Genomic DNA, 18,505 nt, shown 5'->3' on the forward strand with positions numbered 1-18,505 from the left:
TGCTAAGAAGTAAATCAGTGAGAGAAGTCTGCGAAGGTTGATGCAGATTGTGGAAAAGAAAATCACAAGACATCTAAAGAGCTTCAGGCTGACCTGGAGCAATCTGCAGTGGTGGTTTCAGCCGGTACCATACACAGCACACTAAACCAAGTAGCGCTCGATGGGCGAGGCCAAGGAGGAAAGAGAGGCACATAAAGACAAGACTAATGTTTGCAAAAACTTTCATAGATAAGCTACAGTCTTTCCGGGATAATGTTCCATGGACGGATGAAACCAAAGTAGAGCTCTTTTGGGATGCAGAGCATCAGTTTGTTTAGGGGCGATGAAATGAAGCCCATAAGGAAGAGAACACCCTACTTAGAGTAAAACATAGCGGAGGTTCTGTCATGTTGTGGAGCTGCTTTGTTGCCTCTGGCCCTGGAAGCATTGAATGTATCAAAGGAATGATGTAATCAGAAGATTACAAAGGCATTTTAGCACGAAATGTGTTGCCTAGTGTCAGAAAACTAGGTCTGAGGTGAAGGTCTTGGGTCTTTCAGCAGGACAAGGACCCAAAGCAAACATCCAGCAGCACAAAAGAATGGTTGAAAAGGAAAAGATGGACTGTTTTAAACTGGCCAGACCTAAATCCCATTGAAATCCTTTTGGAGAGAGCTGAAATCTGCCATTGCAAAAAGAACTCCTGCAAACTTAAGAGCTTTAACACACAGCAATGGAAGAGTAGCAGAAACTACCAGCAGACAGGTGCAAGAAGATTCTAGATTCTAGATTCTAGATGGTACATTTTGTGTTTGCATTATTTCACTATTATGCAAGTTTTGTTTTTTAAATTTTCTTTTGTTCAGTAACCTTGGACATTTTATTTAAATATTTTGATTATATAAAATTGGTTAATATGCATTTATTTCTGAAGATATACTAAATTCCGTGTTTAAAATTCATGTGAGCCAATAATTTCAACCAGGACTGTATGTTTGTCAGCCGCTGCAAGTGTCGTGATGCTCATCACATATTGTAAGTCACTTGATTGCAGTATGTGAATATGTTCTTATCAAGATGCCTGTAACATCCATATTATTGACCATACCATAATTTTGTTATCTTACTGGAGACACAGCGTTGGTTCTTCATACACTTTATTGTGTCTGGTGGCCATGGCCTTACACCACCCAGTTTTCCCAGATGTCCCAGTGGCAACCAACAGCCAAAAACACTAAAGGAATTGATTTCACTCCCTGTCAATTGAGTGCCAACACAGTGGAGCTCTGTCTGTATGGGTGTGTACGCACTTGTGCTGCAGCCACATGTGTTTGTGTGCATGAGAGTGTGTGTTGGTGCTCAGGGACAAAGGGAGCCTTTTTACATGCAGCATTGGGGGAAGAGTGCACGTTAAAATGCTGGAACACTCATTCTCTGGAGCGTTGTCATATGCACAAGCCTCCCTCCTGGGTCATATGATGAGCAGCAGGGTGAGAAGGGAAGATGTTGGGAGTTCTAATGAATGTGTTGATACTGTAGGAGGGGGTGTCGGCATGTGTCACACACAAATTATGATGCATGTGGGCTAGTACAATAGGCTAGTCTTTTATGGTGTTAAATAATGTATCTTTTACTGTTAATTGGTGTAACTCTAAAGAGTCCCCATATTCTCCAAATAACTGTGCTGTCAGCATTTTAAAATAATCAGAAACCAAGGCCTGTGACTTGATTTTATTTTGTCTTTTTGTTACAGTTATGCACATTTACAGATTAGGGTGCCACCCTCCTTCCCACGAGCCCACCCGCCTGTAGTCTAAGCCAGTGCTATGTTAATGCTCTTAGTAGATTTACGTAGGAAATGCTGCTTTACTACCAGTACCTCAGTTCTTAAGATGCTCCCTGGGCTTTCCAGACCCCCCTGGGCCTCCCTTACCCCCACCCTTGTGGCGGGGGTAAGGGCCTTATTTGGGGCTTGAAGATGAGAGAGAGAATTGCACATCACAGCCATCCATACAAACTAACTCATATTTCTAAATAAGGCAGAAACTACTCAATTCTTTATTTGTTAGATGTCACTTGATAAAGAGAGTATTCAAAGATGATTAATGGCAAATCAAGTGCTCTACAATGAAACAGTTTAAGAACCCAAAGGGAGAGAAAAACATCTCAACCCATCAATGAGGGAATTGTGTTTAAAAAAAGAAGAAAAATAGGCTTACAAAGTGTTCTTGAAGAAACACCTTTGTTAGACATCCTTAGTCTCAATGTTACTTGCGTATAAAGAATAGGCTGCTTGTAACAGGGTGCTCAGGTGATCCTCATCACCCTGCAGATGACATCCACACCTTGCCCAGGGCCCGACCACATGGCCTCTCATCCAAATTCAGTACCCACATCACAGGACTGCGTGTTTACAGGCATGGCAAACTCTTTGCCTGTTATCAGACACCTGACTCAGTTGATCAGCTGAGGTATCAATAGATGGCCTCCTAAAAACACAGTCAAGCAACCAAGAGGGCAACAATCACATACATAATTCTTATTGTTATAATTCTAGGCCATAGCCATTTACATTTACTTGTCAGAAAGTCAGCTGATAATTATGTGTCAGCTATTCATTCATTTATTCACAGCGGGATGCCGATTTTTTTTTTTTTTTTTTTTTTTTTTCCCCCCTTAAAAAATGATTCGTTGAGGTTCACTCAGTGACATATACAGATTTTAAATTTGAGGAAACAAGAGTACTGGTATTGGATAAGTACTTGGTAATGACAGATAGCCCGAGTTGAGTTCCTGGTTTTGAGAAATGGATGGTTAGTTCACCGCTTTGGTTCAGACTTATTTATCTCAACGAGTATTTGATGAATTGCAATTATTTTTGTATAGAAATGTATTATCCCCAAAGGATACTGCCTGATGACTTTGATGATCAGCTGACTTCCACTGACTTCCACCACCAGGAGATTAAAATGTGCAGTCCAGAGTGAAATGTCTCTAGAACTTTTGGATAGATTGCCATTAAATTTGTTACAGACATTAATGTTCCCCTCAGGATGAATTTTGTTAACTTAAGTGATCCCCTGTCTTTTGGTCTAGCGCCATCATTAGGTCAGATTTTTAATTGTCAATGTCCAGTACTTTGGTTTATGACCAAATACCTGCAAAACTAAAAACTTTCCCATCAGCCCTTGTGTTGAGTGCTAATTGAAAAATGTTAGAATGCTAACTGGCTACACTAAGATGGTGAACATGGTAAACATTATACCTGCTAAACATCAGCATGTTAGCATTAGTATTTAGCTCAAAGCACTGCTATCTAAGTACAACCTCACAACCTATTTTCGGACATTTTACAGACCAAATGATTAATCAAAAAATCACTGGTATGTTAATGGTTAATGAAAAAAGTTATAAGTTGCACTATAGTTCACATTTACTTGTCAAAACTGAATAAATATTGACACTATTCTAGATGTCAGCGGATGAATATGTTTGTCTTGGGAAAACGGCATATCCTGCATAAAGCTAATATGTGCTCTATTTTCCCATTGAGTAGGGTTTGCCTTAGTGTGTTCGAGTGCAACGGATATTTCACACAGTTTCTTAATATTTCTTTCTGTATTTTGAGTGTGCTCCAGCAATATTATCTTCAATTTATCTTGTTATTTGACCCATCTTCCCATCAGAGCCCTTTGAAAGTTTAATCTAAACTAATCTAGTCAGAAAGTATAAATTGCCATCAGGGAGCAATGGTTGACCCAGTATTAAACTGATTAGATTCGGGCAGCATAGTGGGTTAGCAGCTTGAAACAGTTCAGGAAGCTCAAAGCTCCTCTCTTCTGACACAGTCCCTGTCCACTCATATTCAGTTGCCTTGCTGGGATCAGTAATAGCAGATTATGTATATGAATCTTATCATAATTATCTACTGTGCACGTTTCTCTTCAGAGTGCAATCGCTGTTCTGTATTGGGTTATCCAGTTTATTCTGCTATAAAAACAGTCATACAGTTCTTAGCCCATGATCCCCTGAGAGCAGGAATGAGGTTAGTGGCGGCTGTGAAGATTGAAAAAACAGCCCTGAAACTGATATCAAATGTTACTAACTTGCTCAGGAAACTGTGTGTGTGTGTGTGTGTGTGTGTGTGTGTCTGTGTATACTCGGACACACACACAGGCAGACGCTGTAGCTGTTTTTTTTCCCCCCTCCTTCTTTTCCGCTGTGAGAAAGCTGGCGCTGTGCACCTGTTGTGCAGAGAGGTTAGATTGCTTTCACAAAGAACTGAAGAAAGATTCTGTATGCTGTTCGTCGGTATCGACACTTTTGGCTCGAGTTGATCTTTATCACACAGACGCAAGAATTAGTCCACAACATCTCCATTCCAGCTTTAACTCTTTTTCATGCACACTCAACGGGTTTAATTTCTATAGATTGTGATGTTTGTGAGGTCACAGCTGCTGTCAGACTGGCTGAGAGGAACTGGCTGCTCGCATGCATGTTTGACATTTCTATCGTGATGCTGCCATGAACACATCATTGAACCCTCACTGGAAGTACAGTTCACGGTACTCATGTTAGTCTCAGTCATTTGACAGAAAATGTCCGTTTTCTCTGTCTTTGCCTGCAGAGGTACATCGTCTTCGAAGACTCCCAGGACGGCGAGAAGAAAGACCTCCAGTGTCGACTGGTGATGCTTGAGTCTCACACACGTCATCTAGAGCTAAAAACTAAAAACTATGCAGATCAGAGTAAGTCCATCACATTGTACATGTGTCACATACACAGGTTTTACTGTACTGGTTCTATTATTGGAAATTCTAACACACACACACACGGACACACACTGAGGCCAGATACCCTGTGAGCAGCATCGACAGTTTGCAGGTCTTGTGACTGTTTGGTAGCCTGATGTGCCAGAGGACCGATGGACTTCCATTTCCCTACTGAATAAAGGCTATTAGTAACACTCTATAAGTGTTTGCCTGCCGAATCTGCTTAATTGGCTGTAATAGAATAGACCAGACCAATAATCAGGGAGTAACAGGAGAATTTTAGGGAGCAGAGGACTGACCTGCTTGTAACTAGAAAACAAAGCTTTTTTCTCGGTAGCATTCATCTGTGTTTCAAGATTATACAAATTTCTAAATGCCTAAAAGATCCATGTGAAAAGAACTGATTATTATGTCTCTTTTTTTCATTTAAAGGACAGTATAGTCTTCCTTGAGTTTCAGAATGCGGTAGTCTTTCCAGGGCACCCGCATGATGTGTGCATGACTGCACTGTTGACAGTGTGTGCGACTGCTTTTTTTGTTCCACTGCATAAACGCCCCGGTCATGCTAAGGGAAATTTGAGACCTCATCTCATTCTTTTTTTATTTCTTTCAATGTGACACTTCCGCTTTACTGTTTTTTGAGTTTCATTTGTCTGCAATTATGTTTGTGGACTAAATTGGCAGCAGTGCCACTCACTGAGCTGTGTTTGGTCATGGCAAGTTCCTTTTATGTTTACCCTTACTTCATTACTTTTAGTTTTATTTTGTAATGTCATTTTACATTCACTGGATAGCTCACAGTACAGAATGACAGTTCAGAGGGATGGGGGGGTTGTTAAAAGCAAATTGGGACTAGAGCTGAAATGGTAAGTCGATAAATTGATTGGCTTTTTGACAGCAAAATAATTGGCCACTATTTTGATAATTGATTAATTGTTTGTCATTTATCAAGCAAAAATAATCAGAAAAGGCAACATTTCAAAGGTTTCAGCTTCTCAAATGTGAGGATTTGTTGCTTGTCTTTGTCATAATGTAGTAAATGGAATATCTCTTGGTTTTGGATTTTTGGTCAACAAATCACCTTGGGCTTGGAAGGTTGTTACTATTTTCTGACATTTTTTTTAGACCAAACTATTTATCCACTAATTGAAAAAATAATTAGCAGAATAATTCATAATGAAAATAATAGTTATTTGCAGGCCTATTTGGGATTCCCCAGGTGTTTTATTTTCTTGCCATCCATTTAGCCAAATCCTGGCTAGCCTAAGTACAAATTCTGTATATATATTGTATATCGTGTAAATATATTCTGAAACAAACTTGGATGAAAATAAATACTCCTCATCAAATTACAGTACTATTCACTGACGAATTAGTGTGGCCACACCCAATCACTTGTTTACCTGAAATTACGGTTTAAATGTAACCCAGATTTTAACACTGCCCCCAGAACAACCATTTAACTCAAATAAAATATTAATTATACTTGGATATTCAGGCTTTTCATGCGATACTTTTCTCCAGTATCACTTCCATTTATTCTACACACCTCTATATCTGTCCTGTGTTATTTCTGCTCCACTCTTACCACTAGTTCCTCTATCAGCCCTCTCATAACCACAATGAATCGCAGTTTACATCTTTCCATGCAGCTGCTGTCGGAACTGTTGCTCTCCACACGGGTGTTTTAAATTCTTCCAAATTCTGTGTGTGAGATTTGTTAAACACCTGCGGAAAGGGCCATTTCTAACTTAAAACCTTTGTTGCATGAAGATTGGAAGGTTGTGTGAATTAGCTGTATCAACTATCAGTGGACGTGGATTGCAAAGAATGTTTTAGCATCCACCTTTTGTGAGAGGGCACTTTCATGGCTGGCATTTGAATAGCACTCTCAACAAGACTGTGGGACTGTTTAGACTACAAATAACCAATGCCACCTGAGAGCCACAAACAATGGAATCAGTAAGTTGTGGTCCACCGGCTTGATATGACTGATACCGAAGATTGCTCCATAGATAAGTCTGTGGATCTTTACCCTGTTTTGTAATTCCTTTTGGTAGTGAATAGGAAAAGCGTAGTTTTCCAACTTGAATTGCTTATTACTAATATCCAAAATTTTGAAGAAGACAGTGTTGTTTCCATTCTTCCTCTTGACGTAACTTTTGGAGTTTTATGATTATGAAATGCATAACCTAAAATGTGGTAATGTCGGGAACTTTTCAGCTCAAGGTGCCAAAAGAGCTTGTGTCAGATTTTTTTGTTGTCAAAATCACTTCTGCTGCTGTTGAATTAAACGATGATGCATATCTGATTTCATAGATGAGTCTAGGCTTCTTTGGTGTTACTCAGTGAGGGTTGTTGATGCACTGTCGCCCTCTGCTGGCTCTGAGATTTAATTACAGCAAGTAACTCCTTTCTCACCACATTAAATGAAACAACTGTTTTGTAAAAGAACTGATCAAATCACATTAGTTAATTCGTATGGAATAATTTGATAATTGGGTTTTCAGACAAAGCTCCTAACTGTAATTAAGTTTGTGTTTAATCTTGTGGCTTGTTTGATCATGTGAACTTTTAGTAAATGTTTTTTTTCTTCTCCAGTTAGCAGACTTGAGGAGAGGGAGGCAGAACTCAAAAAGGAGTATAATGCCCTTCATCAGAGACACACTGAGGTAAGCTGTTCTGGGTTAGAAAAAAAAGTGTTTGCTTAAGAAAGTAAGGACATGTTTATCTATGAATGTGGTTACACATTCATGTACACAATAACTAATAATGATGCTATTTTAGTTGATAGTTTAAGCAGACTTTTATTGCTAGACATCCCTACATATTTTCCGTTGTTCAGAAATAAACACATAAACATATATGAATGCACTGTACACTGCAGATAAGGAAGAAACTGAAGCACAAGACAAACATGAGTTTGTGATCTTTGCAATTCAGAGTCAGTAATGGAAAGGCATATCTGGGGAAAAGTACAAAACAACTTCTAAAGTCCTGGGAGTTAACAAACAGAGGACCAAGTGGAGTGATTAGTGCACCATTTCAGAAATCTGTGCTGTATAGCCATATAGTGGCCAGGAATAAGTCAGCTCGGTAGGAACTTACCTGGGCGCAGTTTATTACCTGTTGACTTTATTTAGTTGTTAAAAAATTCAAATGTTGTCATGTGTTTAATTCAGAAAATACAATACAAAATAAATACATAAAAGGCAAAAGAAATTGGATACTTTTACTGAATGCTGCATAGATTGTGATGCCAACTCTTTTTTTCAATATAGACCTACAAGACTGTCTGCAACAATAAAAGACTGAAGAAAGACAAAGCTAGAGTTACAGAGCTTTAAGTGAGAGAAAAACCGTGGAATAGACTAGAGAAGCGGGCCAGGTGACATATCTGAACCTGAATTATGTTTTTTCTGAGCCTTTGGGCCGCCTCAGTCTGTTATCCGTTATGCATCGCTAACAGATGCCTCAGTGTCCAAACAAACCTCAGGTTTCAGCAGGCAACTGCTTATCTGAATAATGTTAAATAAAGAAGCTGAGAGTCAAATAAAAGCTGTCACTTACACACTGTTAATACATCCACATCATTTATGGTGAATCTGACTGTCACAGTTGTGCCTGGACACAATATACTTAATATGTGACTAACCATAGTAACCGGACTGTTTAAGATGGTAGGAGTTCTCATGACCATTTATAATCAAACATACTGTAGTTTGGTAGCAACACAGTAGCAGAATGAAATTGATATATAAATTTAAAAAAAAAAATTCATAAATGTCAACATGCTCTATAGCATTCAGATTGCAAAGTGACTGTAATGTATTACTGCTGCTTCCATGACTTTGTGTGTGTTCTCTACTTTCCAGATGATCCACAGCTACATGGAGCACTTAGAGCGGAGTAAACACCAACATGCAGTGACACCAGCAGAGCCCTCAGATACGGGCACATCAGCCAGAACAAGGTGAGACTACCACACCGGGCTCTTTCTCACTTCTCACTGTGTTTGATTATTCCCAATTCATCATAATCACTTTTTATAATTTGTCCGTCCTATAAGCAATTCAACTGAAAAATGATCGCCTACATAGCAGAGGCTCTGGCTCTAACCTTCATTCTCTCTGAGTATATTATCCATTCAGATTTTTAACTGCAGTTTAATCAGTGTCACTCCTCATTAGAAGACACCTTGTTTGACTAAACCCTTAGCGTTTTGGTCAACACAACTTCTGATAGTTCGGGAAATATTTTTAAACAGGAATAAACATGCTTATCATACTACAGAAAACACTGATTGTTAGATCAGATGATTAAAAAAAGGTACCGTAATGTCATCAGTATTTATTTTTTTAAACGGTTTGAAGGTGGTTTAAGTAAACCCATTTAATAGATGGAAGTCTACCAATTTATGTATTTTCTTTCCACTTTATTTTTTATTGATATTTTCAGGCAAAAAAAGAGGGTTCACTTGGGCAACATTAGTCTCATACAGAAAAAGGATCTTTCAGTGATATAGTATATGCAATGGGTTACAGCTTATAGGTACATATATGTAGTCCATTTGGTAACAGTATTTTACATATTGATTACATCACAGTCCTAGGGTAAAGGTCATTTTACCCATACAATTTGTTTCATTGACAACAAATTGATCTGTACAGCAGATTACGCTGGTTGCAGCCATTTCCATGTGATAGCTCTCTTACTAGCAGCCAAGAGTATTTTAAAGAGATATTCATCCTCAATCATGAGTTTGTCTGATACTTTTACAATTAATAAGGTGAGAAAAGAGCAATCAACTTCTTTTCCTGATATTCTGAATTATTTTTTAGCAATCATTTGCCATTATGGAAAAATGTATTGGCAAGCCCAAAATATCAGCCATTTTTTTCCACATCACCTTGAGCATTCATCCTGTCTTTGATAACCCTTTTGGATAAATTTCAATTTTGGATACACTAAAAAGCACATTTTCTTACAACAGAACTCTCTCCAGGACCTTGAATTGGTAGTCTGGGCCTGGCTTTCCCATGTGTCATTCCAGTCAACTTCAGACATCTCCAAGCCCGAGATTTTTTTTTCCTCTCATTTCTGTTTGACATAGACAGTAGGGTAGTTCTTAGAGTTTTGTTTTCTGTTGTATATTCAAGACGTTAGATTTTATTATCTTTAATCTTACAGGCATCAGTGAATATATTGACTAAGTTAGGTTCACCTTCGTCCGGTTTGTTTAATTTGTTTACCAGGTAATTTGTTAATTTGATGACAAGTAATGCCTGACCTGTAGATATCTGTAGAAATGTAATCTGTCTTTTCAAGGTTATAGGTACTTGAAAGATTTTTTTAACAAACTATAAGCTTTTATCACTAGTTATACTCCAATAAGCTGTTTTCACCTTTATGAGCCTGAAACTCTTATAATAATTAACTATTAACTTTTAAAGTGCAAATAGGTCACCCTGTACCCTTGCCCTATTACGAGTAGAATATATAGCTCAATATAAAATGGGTTTCAAGACCTAATAAGATGGACAGTTGCAGTGTTTTATGTATTTGTATGGATCCAGGTTGGAAACCCTGTAGCAGATCAGTTATAACCACTGAAAACCACTGTTATTCCGTCACACAAATATCATCTCTACAGGCAAGAGAAAGAAATAGGTCAGAGAACCTGTATCAGCAGATAAACTGAGCAAGGACGGAATGCAGGAGAAGGTTAGGAACTGGAAGGCAGCATCAGTTAAATGCAAAAACAGAACTGCTAGTGGGTGATTGTGGGTCAAGGTGAGTGTAACTAGAGTATTTTGATGTGAATTGTAATAAGAGACCATATGCAAGGTAGACTGTAATTCAAAACTGCAGGTAGAAGTGAAACTGGAAAGCTCTGGGACAGATAGGATGCAGTGGATGTTGTGTAAATCAAGGCGGTAATTTGACTCATGTCCGAGTCATCTGCTTTGATGGGATGATGAGATTTGTGGTTCATTGCTCATTTGCAACACAGATTATGACTGAGCACCATGCTGCAGAGAGCCAGCAGGTCAGCAGACACCCCAGTTAATATGAACATTAATTTCCTTTGTCATTAGGTCTATGGTTTTTGTTACATATTGAATATGGGGTCAACACTGTAATGTAATTCCCCCGTTTAGCATTTGTAAGAGAATATAAACATTAATAAACATTTTATTGCACACTACAATGTAGTTGTAAGCAAATATATGTGTAAGTGTTAGTTGTATTTGTCAACAACTGCAACTTCTCCTGTGTGCACTCGTAGGTGGAGGTTGCTGTGTAAACAGAGAATTTGAGACATTTAGTAAATATTTGTATACTGCTCATAAATGACCCAAATTTTGGATTAGACAAAGATACTGGGTTCACCCTATCAAAGCTGTTTTTCCTCCAAAATTTTTCAGTATTTTGATTATTTCATGTTACTGTCTACCTTCACAAGCCCTCCAGGGCTGCAGAGAAGCATCCCAACAGGATGATGCCGCTGGTTTGTTTCTGCTTTCTGTTTGGTTTATGCCTAATAAAGTGCTCAGACAATGACCCACAGGCTCTATTTTGGTCTCATCAGACCATTAAACCTTCTTCCACTTAGTCTCAAAATCCTCCACATGCCTTATTGCAACCACTAGCCCAGATGTCTTTTTTTTTTCTTTCAAATTTGGTACCAATTTTCCCTTTCACCACAGAATAAATTGTAATAAATAATGATTGTTTGACTTTGCATCCACCATCAGGTCTAAATGTCAGTTTGCTCAATGATTTGGTTTATGACCAAATACCTGCTAAACTAATGACATTTCCTTCAGCATATTAGTATTGTTACTATGACTATGTTAGCATGCTGATGTTAGCATTTAGCGCAAGCACAGACTCTTGTTGTAAAAAAGTGAACGTCCGACAGCGGTGTATGTTCCAGATACCAGTTTATTTTACCATACCTTTATCACTCACACATGATCTCCAGTCAACTTATTATGCAACTTGTAGAAACAGTTGGCTGTGGGTACTGTATGTCTTTAATGATATGACACAAACCCTGCCTTATTTTAATTTGCATTACTTGTTTTTAATTTGATTTGTTTATCAGAATATTTTGCTTACATCCACTGTAATTTACTGCTGTAAAACTTTGAAACTTGACAAAGTGCAAGAGATGTGAATAGTGTTAAATAGTATGGCACTGTACTGAGTAGCATTTTAATGCACCTTGGACTGTGTCTGTGAATTTGGGCAGCCTCCTGTATTTCCCTAGCCCCTCACTGTCTCTCCAGTTAAGGCAGACACACTGCCAACCTCCCTCCCTCTCTCTCTCTCACACACACACACACACACACACACACACACACACACACACACACACACACGTTTGATTGATCAGTCTACCCGCTTTGCAGCCAATAGGCTGTAGCCTGAGGAGAGGCATATGGAACGAGCTGCCTCAGCATCCAAAAGAGAGAGGGAGATGGAGAGAGAGACAGCAAGGGAGGGGTGGTGGGTGCTATCACAGTGAGAGAGGGAGAGCGTTAGAGTGTTCTAGACTGCACAGCGGTGGCCGTGTCACATCTCAGCAGAGAATAGGAAGAGTGAAGGAGGAAGGAAAACGGAACAATCTGCCAGAGGAGGACAGTGGAGGAGAGGAGCCGCTAATACTACCAGCCTCTCCCTGCTCTCTGTGGATGATCCAGTGCCTCACTGTCGCTGCCGCTGCTCTGCTTCAATTAATCACTGCTGCTGCTGAGGCCACCAGGATTACTGCTGTTGGTGACTGCTGCTGGCAGATCGTTCTGCATTTGGCTTGCGCTCACTCGCTGTCTGCTTTACAACCTGAGCTGCAGCATAAAGTACTGACTCCCAGCTAGAAGGACACAGCGTCTCTGACCTCATCTGTAGATGTGGTGGTTGTGGTCCAACCAAAAACGGCAGAGTGAATTTAGTGCTTCAGTGACCCCCCCTAACCAATCTGCTTTCATCGTCTGTGCCCCCAACCTCCTGGTCCCCGGCGAGGCACTGGGCCATGATCTGGGGGGGCCATGAGCCCCGGGTGTATGCTGCTGTTTGTTTTTGGCTTTGTAGGGGGAGCGGTGGTCATCAACTCTGCTGTGCTGGTTTCTCTGTCAGTGCTGCTGCTGGTTCACTACTCTGTCTCTACTGGCGGCTTACCTGCCTTGCCTTCTTTACCCTCCGTACCCAGACCTAGCAGGTGTGTGTCTTATTTTAGTGCATAGGTGTTTGAAATCAATGTACCTTCATTTATCTTCCCTCCTCTCTGTCTTACTGCTTTATTTTGAGCCATGCAGTCACAGTGCTGCTGCCATGTGGGTGGGATATAGTCAGACAGTATGAGACTACCCACATAAAAGTAGGTCGAGAGAGGTATAATTGGCAGTCTTATCTAGACCATACAGCTTTTTATATTTCAATTCCACCAAAGTTAATTTCTGTTTCTGATTATTCTCATAATTTATTAATCCTCTTTTCAAGGGAAAACTGGTGCTGGTAAACTGAGCATGCAATTGTTCCTCACAACTAAGTTAAAAAAACAAAGAGCTGCATTGGTCACCATCAGTGACCTACATGTGACCTCTTCCTCTCAATATGGTGGCGTGTCCATTGTTGGGTTTTTTTTTTTTTGGTTTTTTTTTTTGGGCTGCTGCTTTTCATCACTGCCCGCCGGCTGCTGTTTTCACTGTGGCAGACATTGTTCTGCTCGCACTGTACATTTTTTTTTTTTTTCCCCCATACCTAATCAGTGGGGTGAGAATAGCTGCTGCTGTGCACCTGCTCTGATCCAGTGGAGAGTGCAGTGTTTTTATTACAATGTGTTCCTATTGTGTTAGTGGGTATTACTGTTCTTTTGGTGCTTAGAGTTGCGGTTAAATGGAGGTTTGAATGTGATCACATCCATGCAAGAGTGTTCTCCCAAGTGAGTTTTAGTACATGAGCTGGAGACGTTTATTCTTACTGATGTGTCCCGGCCTCTGCATGAAGTCCTTAAGCTGACTTCTAATAAGACACATCACAGAATCCATCCCCATCACAGAGGCAGATACAATGGATTTGTTATTGTCTGAGATAATAAGTGTGAGGTAATGGAGTTTATGAGTCAGCCACCTTTATTGCTCTTCCCACCACTTCAGTGCCAAACTGACTCAAGGGGGTCTTTGCTACAACACCTCTCTGGGAAGTCTTGACTGAGTCCTTTGTGTTTTTTTTTGTCTAACTGATTACATTATGCTGACCTGCTTCCACTGCACTGGAAAATGGCATATTAAAAGGTAGGCTGGAAAAAAATTAGCAACCTGCCCATTTAATGTAGCAAAAGCAAATTAAATGTAGAACCTGTAAGGTAAGTGCCTTCAGGCTTAGTGAAGTAGGTATCGAACAAAACTCTACTGTCCCATATTATAGCCTATTTTACCAGTTGTCACTTTCTCTGTAGGAACCTCTTCACAAGATGGAGGGGGAGGTCCAAAACATTCACACTAATGAGAAAATGTCCAACATGCTTTATATAGTGTGAATAGTTTTCCATACCCTGCATTCCTTATTGCATACTATAAATCACATGATCTTGCACCACGCTGTTGTCTGGACTGCTTTTCTTGCTCAAGGTCTCCTTTACTTCCAAAAGAATTTTTCACTTTTTGTAGCCATGCTAGCAACGAGGCTGTATGGATGGCAATGTTGTTCTGTTGGTCGGCCCACCACTTTGGTCCAGACTGAAGTATCTCAGCAACTATTGGATAGATTTCTTTGAAATCTGAGACAGTTATTCATGGTGCCCAGATGATGAGCCCTACTGCCTTGGTGATCCCCCGACTTTTCCTCTAGTGCGACCATAAAGTTGACATTTGTCGTTTTGGATTTGGTGCAGACATTCATGTCCCCCTCAGGATGAGTTTTAATAACTTTTTTGATACCTTAACTTTTCCTAGTTGTAATCGTTGTAATCAGCTCAAAATTAAAATTTGTCCAATTCTTTAGTTTATGACAGAATACTTGAAAAACTAATGTTATTCCCATCCTCCTCAGCTGTACTTTGTGTTTAGTGCTAATTAGCAAATGGTAACTATATAACTTCACAGAACTGCTAACATGGCTGTAGTCTTGTTGGGATACTAGCATGTTGGTCAACTGATTTGTTAAATGATGAGGATATAGACACTATTACCTACCACACTCACTTCCTATGTATGCTGGTATTTTATCTACTGCGTACACATGGGTAATTTTGTTTTGTGCTCCCATTAGGTAACAGTAACTTGACCGATGGGTCAGTCTCCCAGATACTTGTGTGTTCCTTTCTCTCAAAATTGCTCTTTTTCTTTTTGCATCACCCTTCCATTTATTTCCGTTTCCAGGAAGGAGCGTCCCATCTCCATGGGCATTTTCCAACTTCCCGGGACTGATGGTATGACCCCTGACCTCCAGAGGGAACCTGTGGATACCCCGTCTGAACCATGGAGATTCAACAACCTTAGCCATCCACGGTCCAACACCAGCCTGAAGGTATAATACACACAAGTCTTGAGCACTTTAAAAGAATGGATCCTCTTTATATCAGCAGTTATAAACTGCAAAGTTACTGTCTGAAGTTGGCTTGTAGAACTTCCCACGGATCAGATGGGTGACATCATCCCCATTTCACTTAAAAGAGGTTGTGGAAACAAAATACAAACCTCAGTGCCAGCAAACACCAAAGAAAGAGTACATTTCTATTCAGAGAGGAAGGATTGTTCAGTGTGTCCAGAATTTTTAGCTATGTGTGCGTGTGTGTGTGTGTGTGTGTGTGTGTGTGTGTGTGTGTGTGTGTGTGTGTGTGTGTGTGTGTGTGTGTGTGTGTGTGTGTGTGTGTGTGTGTGTGTGTGTGTGTGTGTGTGTGTGTGAGAAACGGGGTGGCTTGGAGCCCAGGAAGCAGGGGAAGTGGTACCATTCGGGGGCCTGCCTTTAACCTCAAGGGAGGGTGGAAAGGACAAAGTCTCTTCACATTGTTGCTGTTGGAAACCATGCTGCAAGCAAGGCTCCGTCATGAATATTAATGATGCTAAGTATTTATTTGTCGTTATTACACTACGGGGTCAGGGGGATATTGTAAGAGTCGGGAGGTAGTTTAGCTTTTGGTGATCTATATTTCTACCCACGTTATTAAAACTTTTTTGGATTGTTTCATGACTGGCAGTCAAGGTGGTTGATAGTTCTTAAACTCCTTTCTGAGGACCTCATACAGAGTCCTGGAGTAAAATAAAGGTTTTGCAGGGCATCCCATCCAGACACCCTAGGTACAGATACACAGCAGTGCCTTTGTGTTTTGTCCTCTGACTTGACATTTTCCAAAGATTTACAGTTAATGGTCCCCTCCCTCTCACCATGTGAAGGAGTGTGTGTGTGTGTGTGTGTGTGTGTGTGTGTGTGTGTGTGTGTGTGTGTGTGTTTTTGCAGGGTTAGAGAAGAGACAAAATCAGCAGAGTAGCAGGGGAGGGAAGCTTTCCTCCAGTTGGCTGCTCAATGCTACTATAGCAACAATAGGGTGACGCCAGCATGCAGACAAGAGAATTGAAAGGAAATACTCCCATCAGTGCAGAGAGAGGAGAGTAGGTGGGTTCAGAGAGGGAAGAGGGAATAGATTTGAGAAACCAACAACAGTATGGAGAAAGTATAATTCGCTAACATAACAGCATTCGGTGTCTTTGAATGCATCAAAGTCTTCTCTGTATTATTAAAGTCTTGCAACCTCCCCTCCTCGTCTGTTTTTCAAGGTGACAGAAAATCCATATGGATGCTCTGTTGTCGTCCTGACTGATTCTTTTCCATTAGCTGCTGTGCTATTTATAGGATTGAAGCCACTGGTATTAACAGATCAAAACAATAAAGGTTTGGAGAATCCGCATGCCACTAAGGGCTGCCAAGAGCTGATGAAACCTTAGTTCTTGATTGGTACTGCAAATGCCAGTTTATTTTCATTCATTTTCATCCCAGGTCACCTTCTCTACCAGAGGAAGCTCAGTACTTGTTTCACTTATGAAGTTCAGGCTTTTCTCACAGCTTTGTTTTGTTTTCTGACATATTCAGAACAGTTCCCGGTTCTTTTACAATCCTGCAAATTTGCCTACTTAGTTATTCTGTTTTTTTTAAAATTAAGCTTCCATTTAGAAGTTTGAGATTATTTTCTCCTACATACCTGAATATTTTAAAATACATCCTCTTGCTCTGGCTTATTTATTTTTTCTCATAATTGTTTCAATGAATGAAATTTAAGTAAGATTAACAAGCCAAGTCTTTAATACCCCCAGTTTGAGGAACGCTTCTCCCCAATCAGAGTGGAAGGTGAAAATTCGCAGGAAAATTTGCCCAATAAGGAGGCTGATCAGGAACAGGTAGACCTGTCTCTAATGAAGACACTATAACCCCGGCGTCCACCAAACTAATCCAGTTTTGTGTTCTGTTGTCTTTAGTAGTTGTGGTGCAGACTTCATTCTATGTTTGTGATTATATTAAATGGTGCTAACACACTGCCAATACCTTGTATCTCATTGAAACTGCATGCGGCTGACCTGCCACCTTCATGTCTTCAGCTGGCCTTTAAATTCACATTTTAAAGCAACAGAACACATTTTTACAGTATGAGACAGGTCAGTGGCTCATAGCTTCTCATAACCAGTCAGTCTGAAAACTGAAATCAGGATTCAGATGCATATCTTAAGGATTTATTCACATGACAAACATTGTTGTAATAGTTGTTGCACATTGTCAGAATGTGTATGACTTGTGAAGAGACTGGAGCATCCCGGGACCTGCATTACAAAGCAAGTTCAGCTTAGTCTAGCTCTTTCTTGGTTACCCGGCTTCACTGAGCCTAACATTGATGATCCTGGGTAACCAGTGCCAAGACGCTGGTTATCACCTTGCCCAGTTACCTCTGGGTTCACTGAAAAAGCTATGAGAGCATCTATAGCATCTATAGAACCATGAGTGGAGGCCTGTGAGGACTTGATCTTTGCAGCAGAAAAAAAGTGTTTTAGTTCAAAGTGAAGTCTAGGTTTTGAGGAAAACTAGATAATGTTTTCAAAAAAGCCCTGAAGAAAAGAAATGAATGCCTGAGAAGGTCTATCTGACTGACAGGTTGCCGTAGTAATTTACAGAGCTAATTAAATAGCTTTTGACAGGTTTTGATCTGATCCTCTGAAGTTCAGCTGCTCCGGAGCAGGTTAACTGTGCAGCGTAGTTTACCATGGTGATCTGCCTGGGTTAAAAGTGAGCCAGCTGCATGATACCAGAAAACCTGAGTTAAGCCCGGAGCTAGCTGGATAAACCACTAATCTTGCTTTGTGATATGAACACAAGGTTGCATGTTGTGTTTTGGATAGTGTTTTGTTTGTGTAGGGTTGACAAGCATGGGAAGGTGCACACTGTTTGACACAGTTGGGGCTTACATCTGTTAATCTCATTTCATCCTTTTTTTAATTATAGAGAAGGCGTTTTTTTGTGCTAATATACTTTTCTTTTTTAAAATGTAATTTGTGTATGGTGTGACGGTTTGTTATGTTTTGGTTGATTACACTCGCTTTACTGGGTCATTGTGTCAAGTGTGCATACAGAATAGACTAAGCTCCAAATTACCTGCCTTTACAGATTGAATTGATTGAATTTATAATGTTGACTTCATGAAGATCAAAGGTTCATCCTTTGTTTTCCTTGCGTGCCCTGACTCTCTTCTCCCTCCCCTCCTCTTC

The 18,505-nt window shown here is 40.0% G+C and overlaps 1 protein-coding gene across 9 annotated transcripts in view; it reads left to right on the top strand.

Moving 5' to 3' along the window:
* The window catches only part of spag9b (sperm associated antigen 9b), a 41,292-nt gene that overhangs the window by 6,727 nt on the left and 16,060 nt on the right, over positions 1 to 18,505 (top strand). For 6 of the 9 annotated variants that reach the window (XR_005708100.1, XM_040134884.1, XM_040134886.1 and 3 more), the window contains exons 2-6: positions 4,607 to 4,727; positions 7,353 to 7,423; positions 8,627 to 8,724; positions 15,137 to 15,284; positions 17,066 to 17,149. Coding sequence is in view for 8 of the 9 variants with exons in the window: in XM_040134884.1 (XP_039990818.1) it covers positions 4,607 to 4,727; positions 7,353 to 7,423; positions 8,627 to 8,724; positions 15,137 to 15,284; positions 17,066 to 17,149 (522 nt within the window). In the remaining variant the exon portion in view is untranslated. The remainder of the gene's footprint in view (positions 1 to 4,606; positions 4,728 to 7,352; positions 7,424 to 8,626; positions 8,725 to 15,136; positions 15,285 to 17,065; positions 17,150 to 18,505) is intronic. The other 3 variants (XM_040134891.1, XM_040134888.1, XM_040134889.1) reach the window with 1 other exon arrangement.

Source organism: Xiphias gladius, chromosome 9 (assembly GCF_016859285.1).
Source record: "Xiphias gladius isolate SHS-SW01 ecotype Sanya breed wild chromosome 9, ASM1685928v1, whole genome shotgun sequence".
In the NCBI taxonomy this organism is placed as follows: domain Eukaryota; kingdom Metazoa; phylum Chordata; class Actinopteri; order Istiophoriformes; family Xiphiidae; genus Xiphias; species Xiphias gladius.